This window comes from Vigna unguiculata, chromosome 3, assembly GCF_037176805.1.
Source record: "Vigna unguiculata cultivar grain cowpea cultivar isolate G323 ecotype 2 chromosome 3, ASM3717680v1, whole genome shotgun sequence".
Lineage (NCBI taxonomy): Eukaryota > Viridiplantae > Streptophyta > Magnoliopsida > Fabales > Fabaceae > Vigna > Vigna unguiculata.
The window spans coordinates 61,392,537-61,403,995 of record NC_140794.1 but is presented as its reverse complement, the minus strand read 5'-3'; the positions used below and the strand labels follow the sequence as shown (position 1 = coordinate 61,403,995).

General features: G+C 30.1%; 1 protein-coding gene across 2 annotated transcripts; it reads left to right on the top strand.

Annotated features, from left to right (window-relative positions):
• Positions 1–1,609: 1,609 nt before the first annotated feature.
• On the top strand, positions 1,610–5,143 carry LOC114178400 (serine/threonine-protein kinase PBL34-like). Of its 2 annotated transcripts, none has more exons than XM_028064266.2 (6): positions 1,610–2,003; positions 2,967–3,286; positions 3,387–3,522; positions 3,867–4,000; positions 4,077–4,200; positions 4,381–5,143. In XM_028064266.2, exons 1-6 carry the CDS (start codon positions 1,934–1,936, stop codon positions 4,827–4,829), a joined length of 1,233 nt encoding a protein of 410 aa, XP_027920067.1. In that variant the 5' UTR covers positions 1,610–1,933; the 3' UTR covers positions 4,830–5,143. The 2 variants fall into 2 exon arrangements, with proteins under 2 accessions (XP_027920067.1, XP_027920066.1); XM_028064265.2 differs by having other exon boundaries at positions 1,610–2,075.
• Positions 5,144–11,459: the final 6,316 nt, after the last annotated feature.

Below are 11,459 nucleotides of genomic sequence, written 5' to 3'. Positions count from 1 at the left end.
AGAGGGTCCACCGCTGTTGTCCTACCGATGAACCGATGGGCCCGTAAGGTTAGAGGGTCCATCGCTGTTGTTCTACCGATGAACCGATGGGCCCTCAAGGTTAGAGGGTCCACCACTGTTGTTCTACCGATGAACCGATTGGCATGAAAGTGGTTGAGTCGTGACTTATATGTTCAACCGTTTGACCGATGTTCTGACATTTTATCTGTTTGACCGATGGTCTTATGCTTTGACGATGCTGTATGACTATTCGTTTGACCGCAGGACCGATGGTCCCTTAAGGATTATCTTTGGCCGATTGACCAATGGGACATACAGTACATATAATATTGAAGAATTACCATTTTATGTTTATGTGAAAGAATAATATTATCAATTGTCCTTATTGTAAAGTAATTATAAAGATTAAAATATACAAATTATGTAATTTTTCAAACATAAGGTGCTCATTTAAGTGATATTGTAATTTTAAATTGAATTGTTAATGTATTATTCTACAACTAATATTTATTTCTCTATAAAAGATTATTTTCTAATTATATTACACTAGTGAAAACATATATTACACATGCATTAGTGAAAACTGTTATGTGCATACCTATTCACTTATTTTATTAAGATAATAAATAATAATAAAATTATTATTATTATTATAATTATAAAGTAATATATAAATAATTTTTTAATTTTATTGAAATAAATTTTATTTATTTTTTAAATATTTTTACAAATAAAAAATAATTAAATTTTGAAAAAAACTATCAAATTAAAAAAAATGGTTAAATTTAGAAAATAGTTGCTTAAAAGGTATAATTAGTAAAACGATTTTAATTTATTTATTTTATTTAAATAGTAAAATTTGAAAATAAATGCTGACTAAAAAGGAAAAACTAAATATAAATTATATATATATATACTTTAATATTATTAACAATTTTGCATAATTATTTGTGAAGTTTATCAAAATTGAATAATTATAGTTTTATAACTGTACATAATTAATAAATATAACAATAAATGAAACCTATCGGAACGGTGTTATAGTGTCGGATGATTCTTCGTCCAATGGTATATAATTCAGTCATGTGACTTTATTACTAAAGCAGGAAAAAAATATTCTATAATTTTCTCTGTTTCAAATAAAATCACAACGGAAACAAAAACAGGCAAATTACAACATAATCATTGGAACAGTTGAGCAGCAAAATTTGTTGTCTACTGTGACACGTAACATCATATTCTTTGCGGACACATTCAAATCTAATGCGAACAAAATTATCTTAAAACTGATTGATTGACAATACAAAAGTATTTATATTAATAATGCATAAAAATTAAAACCTATTTAATGATATTAAGACATAAGATTATAAAACATTGGGAATTAAATATGTGGACAAAAAAACCAAATTGTTGAAGTAAATTAAGAAATTGTTGCAAAAGTTATAATTCAAATTAGACAGCAGAAGAAAAGGTGGAAATTAATGTTAAAGAAGCATAAAGTAAAATACATGGCTTGTTTTATGAATAAAATATGCGTATGAGCTGTTTGAAAATATGTGGTACTTGTATTGTGGGTATAAAGGGTTGATGAATGAATGAATGGCGGTGAAAGGCATGAAGGAAGCACTCCAAAAAATGCTAAAACTTTGTTGGACATGAGGTTTTATGTTGTGTTTTGGTAATTTCAAGCACAAAGTAAAAACAGAGGGTGAGAGAGAGTGTGTGAGAGTGTCCCATTCCCATCCCCACACAAAAGGTGGTGGGAAAAAAGTTCTTTTTGTACACACTGCGATGATGGCGATGATGATGCCTGCAATCTCCAACACAAACACAAACACCGTCTCTTTTTCTTCTCTCTCTCTTATCACTCTCTTCTTTCTTTGAAGCCAACAACCATGGTTAACATCTTCTCCATCAGTCAGTGATTAATATGAAAGTTGTGAGCATGGAGACAGAGAAGAAGTGCGGTTGCTGGGCTGTCCTTAAACGCGGAGTTAGAGGTGCGTGCAAACCTTCAGCTTCCAGAGACTCTGCTAACACTATCCCTCGTACTAGTCTCGTTTATGATGCAGGTACATACACAACAAAACATAACTAACCATTTTTTTCCACATCAGAGAATTCTCCATCTTCATTGTGAATCTCAACCACTATATTGTGTAGTGTCATTCCTCTCTCTCACACCAATGAATGATGTTTCAAATTTGACCACACCTCATGAGTCTCTTCTCTGCTTTTGTTTACTTTCTTCTGTTTCTGAAGCTTAAAGTTTCTTCTTCCTTCTAATCCAGAAATAAAAGTTTGTGGTTTTGCAGTACTGTATTCATAATTTGGGCCTGACTTATCCCCGACAAATTTGATTTGTAAGCGGAGAGATGCCTAAGCTATATAAGCTCTTATAAGGCACGGCCTTGGACCAATGTAGGACTTGATTTTTTTGAACCTGATTCTGGGTTTGCTTGAAATCATGGAGTTTTCTGGGATGGTTATTTTTTTTATATAAAAAATTAACTTTCCTTGGCAGGCATTTTTATGGAGTTTAATTATGATGTGGGTAGTTAAAAAGATGGATCTTTTTCAGCTTTATCGCTGTGCTTTCTCAGAACCCTTTTCTCCATCTTCCTGTTTCAGACACTGTAACCATAGCTAACTGCATGATTCCTTGGAAGGAACGTGGGGTGGTGCGCAGAGCAAACTGAGCTAGTCCCCCTTGTAAAATTCAAAAGGATTCATACTTTTCATTTCTGTAGAGAGTGAATGAACTTTCTGAAATTTGAAGTTTCATAGATTTTTTGCTTGAAAGCAGAAACTACGGATTTTTTTAATCGTTGTGATATGATGGTTTCAATTGCATTGTCAGATCCAAAACCAAGCTAAATGCAGTATCAGAAATCTTATTCGTGAAGTAGTGGGAATTTCAAGAAGGAAGCATTCACATTCTTCTTTTTTTTTTACTGATGCAGCAACCGAGACAAGATACCTGAATGCTAGCAATCGAGAACTTTGTCCTCCCATTGAAGCTCGATTATCTTCTGACAACCCTGATCCCCCACCCCAGGAGAACAAGGCTGCATGCCAGCTCCTTCAATTTTCATTTCAAGAACTTAAAGCTGCAACTGGAAATTTCAGACCTGATAGCATTCTCGGGGAAGGTGGCTTTGGTTATGTTTTCAAAGGATGGATTGAGGAAGATGGAACCTCGCCAGCTAAACCTGGGTCAGGGATTACAGTGGCTGTCAAAAGCTTGAAGCCAGATGGCCTTCAGGGCCATAGAGAATGGGTGGTTAGTAAAATATCTGCTTTGGGTTAGTAGATTGGTGTTGTAATGAGTTGTTTAGGATATGTTGGAGATTGAATTGTAACTTGTCATTTTGTTGATGCAGGCTGAAGTTGACTTTCTTGGACAGCTTCACCATCCTAACCTTGTGAAACTTATCGGTTACTGCATTGAAGATGATCAACGGCTTCTTGTTTATGAGTTTATGACCCGTGGAAGTCTAGAAAATCATCTATTCAGAAGTTAGTTTCTGTCTTGCCTTCCCTTTCGTTTCTGCGTAGAAATTATAAGGACTGTTATATATCTAGAGATTATGTGGTTACAGTTTCTTGGTTTCCTGCAAAATCTTTCGATTGCTATTGCTTGAATAATTAACCAAAACCAATGCAGTGATCTGCTTTTGTTAATCTGTGACTTAATGCAACATTGTAGAGTTCTTTCTTCACCAGCATATATTTTGCATTTCATTTTCCTCTTGTAGGAATTATTTACTGGAGCACCTTAAAACTTGTTATTCTGTTCTGGTCCCTTTCCTCTTGATCACTGTCTCTAACAATTAAAGTGTCGATTTTGCCACAATTTGAAGGAACCGTACCTCTCCCGTGGCCCAACAGGGTTAAGATTGCCCTTGGTGCAGCAAAAGGATTGGCCTTCCTCCACAATGGTCCAGAACCTGTCATTTATAGAGATTTTAAAACATCTAATATTTTGCTTGATACGGTATGTGGTTACTGAAACATCTAATCAGTTTCAGAGAAGTTTGTTTTACTACTTATTAACATGTAGTATCTTACAGGAGTATAATGCAAAGCTTTCAGATTTTGGTCTAGCAAAAGCAGGACCTCAAGGAGACAAAACTCATGTTTCAACCAGAGTAGTTGGAACTTATGGTTATGCTGCTCCAGAATATGTGATGACAGGTAAGAATGAAACTCTTTGGCTTCCAATGCAGCCACCACAAAGCTTTGTATATGAAGTGGTGAAAATTGTATTATAGATTATAATTTCTGCTACAACGCAGACATTACGGCAGCACATGTTTCATGGCATGTTCATCTATGTAGAAGTCTTTGTAAGACCTATATGTTTTGTTTTACCAGGGCACTTGACTGCTAAAAGTGATGTTTATAGCTTTGGAGTTGTGTTACTTGAGATACTAACAGGAAGAAGATCAATGGACAAGAAGCGTCCGAGTGGGGAGCAAAATCTTGTTTCTTGGGCTAGGCCATACTTAGCTGACAAGCGAAAGCTGTACCAGCTTGTGGATCCTCGTCTGGAGCTAAATTATTCTCTAAAAGGAGTGCAGAAGATTTCCCAGCTAGCTTATAGTTGCCTCAGCAGAGACCCTAAATCTCGCCCCAACATGGATGAAGTTGTGAAAGCGCTGACTCCATTGCAGGAGCTTAATGACCTTGCAATTTTGTCTTATCACTCTCGCTTGTCTCAACAAGGGAGACGGAAGAAGAAAGATGGGACTCCACACATCACATACACACAATCCAAGAGCATGAGGGCCTCTCCTTTGAACACCAGCAAGCAGCATCGATGATAGGAAGAAAGTGGTGGTCCTCTTTTTTATTGCTGGCTCAATCATTGATTGAAACCAAGGTTGGAATGCCTCCTTTGTTGTTGTTGTTGTTGTTGTGTGGAGATGGACATTTCAAGCTTACATATTTTTTGGGTGTTTAAAATATGTCAGGGCCAGAAAAGAATGAGGAAAGAGTGATGAATGATGATACATTGATTTTATTTGAGCTCTTTTATTAGGGAGCTAACCATCAATATGGAAAGAAACTTGTCATTTGCTTATGCTGTAACTGAGAATTTCCCTGTATGTATATGAAATGCCTCACTTCTCAGAAAGTCTTTTGCAGAATCAATTGCATTTTTCATTGGTTCTGCTACTTTAATGGCCAGACTTTTATGCTTCTTAAAATCTATTGAACCTAATCACACCTTTAGAGCACACGAAAATTTGTTTGCTACTATAAGCATTCTATATCTGCAGCAGCATTTATCGTAATAAGTATTTATTGTATAGACTTTTAGGAGATTAAGGCCACTAAAAGCAAAGTTGTTCAACATCTTCTATTGTTTGGACAGATACTTGTTGCAGGCCAGTACATATCCGATTCTATATTCCAATTGGGTAATGTTAAAGAAAAATATCCACGCGAATCAGTATATATACTTGATACCAACAAAGATAGCATATATATCTTTGTGCATAGCATAATTGTCTGTGGACTGTATTGTGTTAATATCTGTCTTGCTTGATAATTTGAAATGGAAAAAGGAATCTGAATTTGCTTTAATTTATTCGTTATTGTGAGAAAGGTAGTCACAAAGTTTCCTTTTGATATCAAAGCAGCAATTATATATAGAATCTGCTTACCGTCAGTAATTTGAAACTTATGCCATTCCTAGCATCAATCATGCTGTAATCTTTCGTAAGCTCGCACCGTTCCTTTTGAAGATGCCTGGCATGAGAGAATAGGCTTCTGTTCTTTTTTATGGGCACATGATTAGGCTTTTTTCTTTTCATTGATTTGACATTATAGATAATAAAGGTGTCCCGACCAAATTGAGAATACTCTGATAGACCATGTTGCCCCCATCTCTATAGTTTTGTCACATGCAACTCATCCATTGCTCAAATTAGAAAATTCAACACAAGATTTCGAGGCTTAACAGTGAGAGGAATTCACCTTGGTAATGATGACACCGGATTTAAATTTATGATTGTGCGTATAATGCGAACTAGCAGCCACACTGAACTTTTATTCTTGGCCAAAGAATTTTTTGAAACACAATGCTCTTGCAACTTCAAGTTGTTTGGTGCATACCCTTTTTAATATACGTTTTCTTGATTTTCACATCTACCCTTTTAAATCAATATTTATTCTCAACAAACAGTGTCCACCACAAAGTTGATCTGATCATGGATCATGGAGGTGTATGCTTTTTGACAAAAGAAACTGAGACATGTATCATGTATGTACTACTTACTCACCCCTGGTAGCAAGATTCTTAAGGTTACAACTCACAATATTTACCTCAGCAAGATTAGAGATCTGAGACAGGACGCATGCTTGGTGAAAAACAGGTAAACATCCTCGTTAATTGGGGACAAATGAATAGTACAATGGCAACCCAATCACTGTTATAGGCCCTGCCAAAAGTCTGTGATGTATCTTTATTATAGTTGTTAAAGCTACACTTAGAAATCCAATTCTTTTCCTGCAAGAAAGAAGAAACCCAGTGAATACCATATCGTGACAAGAAGATAGAAAAGTAAAAGGCAGAAAAACCAGTAATAATGCCTTCTCAGTGGTTACTTAGGTGGCGACGAAAACCTTTTTCTCTCCCCTTATTATACCAGCATGTGCATATCCAAGATAGTGGCAAGAAGATTCACTGGGCAATTATTTAACCTGTGGGTACTCAAATCATAAGTAGGCATGGTTTAAGACCAAAACACATTACCTAATTAATATCTCAGCATGCATATTATTATGATCCTTCAAATATTGGACTAAATATCTACTAATCTTTGACCTTATCTTGTCACTATTAGGATAAACCAAATGTCTCTGTATGCTCCATTATTAACACTATGCATTGGTCCTTCTGGTAAACAAAAACTTAGGCACTAAATACAGTTAGCCAGGGGGGGTTTGGACCAGGAAGCAGTGTGAGCGAGAAAACTAACACTAACACTGCAATCAAACACAACACACGATGGAAAGAAAAAATGTAACATAATGATACCAGATTCTCCTCCTTGCTTTTCTGAAACAATGAATGAGTTTCTGGTTATTCAATGGGCAAAACTCTTTATCTATTATTACTGTTCTTTCCTTTTCCCCCTTTAAGAAAAAAAATTGTCAGAATAGTGCATCATTTCTGTGTTCTTGTAAGATAGTCCATATCCTCTGGTACGTGCCAGTGTGATTAAAAAATAAAAAATAAAACATTTATACATGTTGATGATGTTTAGTTCCCAGAAAGTTCATTGGAATCTTATCATTTTGAACTAATATTAGACCCTTGTTACCGTATATAGCATGATTATGACTTTCTGCAAGAACTTCCAAAGTAAGTAGCAACCTTCTTGTTTATGGTTCAATCTGGTTTATGCCCATGACCATGAGAGAAACTATGTTACAATTGTGGGCTTTGGATGTGTAATCATTCATGTTTCATAGGGTTTGGGTTCAATTGGGTTTTATCAGTAGGAACATGTTTTAAACCAACTCCACATTCAACTATGCCGGAACCATATTTGATTTTTGTATTTCTCGATATTTTTCTTTAACAAAATTTTCTATTATCTACATAATTTTTTTCAAAAAAAAAATAATTACAAATTTAAGTCATTGGTCATTTTGGATTAGTGGTTTCCTAGTTAACAAATTTACTATCTTTTTCTACACTGTGTTGGACATTTAAATGATAACTTTATTTATTTGTATCTTTTATATGTGTACATTTAGTTTAAAAATTTAATTTTATATTATTATAAACTAATTATAAATATATAACTTAAATATGTTGATATAATTAATTAGAAATACTTAGTTTATGTTATTCAGTTATAATAGCATTGTTTTTAAAAGTAAAAGTTAGGTATTTATTTATTTATTTTAAAATGAACATAGTTATTTTTTAAAGATAAATTTTAAATATTTTTTTTTTCTATTTTGGGCTTAAGTTAATCCTTTCAAAGTTTATTGATGTAATTCAAAAGAGTTAAACAAAATACAATGGTAAATATTTAAAATTTTACGTTATTTTCAAAATAACCGTAAAGTGTAGAAAATATTTTAACATTTAAATTAATTGAAAGTAATACACGAAATAGTTATAAAAAAATGTCTATCAGTAATATATTTTCATTAATTGAAAGTGAAAAATAATATTGAAATAAATTATAAAAATCTTAATTATTTTTTTATTGAAAGAAAGTTAAATGTTATAATATATTTATAACTTTCATTGCACAACAGTGATTAAAGTAAGCATTTCATTTTACTAAAATGGACACTTTTTCTTTACTCATCCCCATCCGTGTCAATATCATTGCGAATAAGTTGTAGTTGATCTGCATATATAATCCTTTTATATTTGTTCACTCTTTTAAATTACATAAATAAAAATCACAAGGAAAAAAAATTAACATTAAAACACAACAAAATAATACATATAAAAATAATTAAATGCATAAATTTTATTTTTAAAAGTAACAATATTATAATTAAAAAATATATGAAGTGATTTAAATTAATTACATAAAATTTAATTTATATGTATTATTAATTTACACAAGTATAATATTATCTTTTATATATATATATATATATATAGTTAATTAATTAATTAATTAAATGATCAAGGAACTATTTCTTGGAAAACAAAACAAAATAAAATTCAATTAAAGATAACTAAATTTTTCAATTAAATAATCATTTTGAAAAACAAAATTTTAGATGACCATTTCTTCATATATGTCGGCCCTACTTAAAATTTTGCTCAAACACCAAAATTGCTTAGGAAATTGTCATATATTTGTGGTCAAAATCCGCCTTCTTTTATATATAAATATATAAAAAATTCAATCTGTACTTTTTCTCTACTTTGAATCTTGATGTAACCACGATATAATTTATTAAATACTTTTTATCTTAAAATATTACATAGAATATACACCTTTTAACAGTTTTTTATTTAATAGTACAAAATTTTCAAATTAAAATGGATTCTAATATTATATCATAATTCTTAAAGATAGGTTAACACCATACTTGGTTTATACATTTTTCTGCTGCCTCAATCACACCAGCCATGAAACCGCACACATAAGAAATAATGTTGTTCTAGGTTTAAACCTCCAATGGAGATATACATTAAATATTAAATATTTAACGTTTACAAAATAAATTTAACTTCTTCAAAAATATTACCTGAGAATATATATATATATATATATATATATATATATATATATATATATATATATATATATATATATATATATATATATATATATATATATATATATATATTACGTATATTAAACATATTTTTCAAAAGTAAATCACTCATAATTAATTTCACTGATAAATTTTATGAAATTTTGCTCATTTAGTATTTTGTATTAATGAACTGAGTATTACTCAAATTTTATAACTTGTTGGTAAGTTGAATTGGCATAAAAAATAATTATAACAAAACTCTTAAAATTTTATTAATATTTTAACAATACAATAAACAGTTAAATGTGATGATTTTGGAATAGTTATACTTTTTGTCTCCGAATTATAATGCGATTTAAATTTTTTTTACTTCAAACTTTGATTTTATATTTAAGAATTGTATGAACTTAGTCATCATCGTCCAGTGGTGTTACATTTTGTTTGGATAACAAATGAGAAATCATGTTGATTTTCAGGACATTGACAAGAAAGGAACTTTAGAAACTGCATTTGCCATAATTTGTTGTTTGTCATATAAAAAAATAATTAATATTATTAGACAAAAAGGATCTCATTCATACATTTTTTAAGTACATGAATCTAATAAAATCAAAGCTTGAGAAAAAGACGAAAATCAAAATCACATTATAGTTCATGAATGAAAAACATAATTAACACTATGTTTTTAGTACATAAATAGTTTAATACGATTTCATGCCTATACTTAGATCCATCATTTAAATTTGTTCATGTCATAATCTTTAACATAAATTTATCTCTAAACTCTAAATGAATAGATATATAATCCTAATCTAATTGTATTAAATTTTTGTACATACTTTTATTTAGTTCTTCGAATTAAAATAAAAAAATTCAATTTTCTATTATTCTAGTGAAAAAGATAATGTTTTTATGAACAAGTAAACTATAATTCTACTTTTTTTCCTGTTATCTTTTATTTTATCTCATTTTCTTTGTGAACAAAATTATTAACATGAATTTTTCAAAGGTGTTTTTCATCAAAAGTTCATTATTCTTATGAACTAATAAAAAGTCATTGTCTGATACATAAAGAAAAACACTTTTCTTTTTTAGTTTTCTAGCAAATCTATCATGACTTAATTCCCTTTTTATTTGAATAGGTGCCATAATAATTGTGAAAGAAAGTTCCAATTGAGTTGACTGAGAGGCGTATTTGTAACTTCTTTTAACAAGTGTTCAATTTCAATGAACTATAAAAATGTTACAGTAATTTCTTTTAAAAATTTCAATATAATTAAGAGACAATATTTTTATGTTATTCTTTAAATTGAGCGTTTAATGTATTAAATATTTTTATATGAAATTATTTAAGTCAATATTTTAAAAAAATATTCCAGTTTAAATATGAAGTTAAAAATATAATGCATTAAATACACAATTACCCAATAGAATAAACTCAAATTGTGTATTTACTATTTGCAAATTCTAAATTATATTCTCCAATTTGTAATTTATACAAAATATATTAAGGGAAATAAATTTGTTAGAATTCTTCTGTTGTTTGAAGATTATAATTTGACTATCAATGATATTACCAATAATGGTTTACATAGTTAAAATATTAAAGACACAACTTTGCTTAAAGCACAAAGCACATAAAATAATGTTGGTTTTGAAAAAGATCAATAATGAAAAGAATTATATATTATGATTGCATTTTATTTATTGTTTAATACTACCTTGTGAATAAAAATAACTAATCTTCTAACTTTTATTAAAAATAGTAATTAATTCATCTTAAAATTTAGAAATAATAGATAAATAGATAATAAATAATATCATTTATGCCTCGTATTTTTTTGTGTACATATCTTTCTAAATTATTTTTTTTTATATCCTAATCATATTAAAAATTTTATGTTGTCAATCAATAGAAGAAGATCCATTTATATGAATTTTAATGTAGTTATTGTAAAAAATGATAAACTTATCATAGGAAACAATTCATTATTGAATAACATTGTAAAAACTCTTTATCAATCACTAGCATAATACAGGCACGATATCGCGCCCGTGTGTATACATTTTTTAAATATGCGTAATATTATATTAGTAAGTGATAATATTATAATGTTATTAAGTTAATATATATATATATATATATATATTAAAATTATATTTATTAAAAATAAAGTGAAATATATCAGAACAGATAAAAGAAT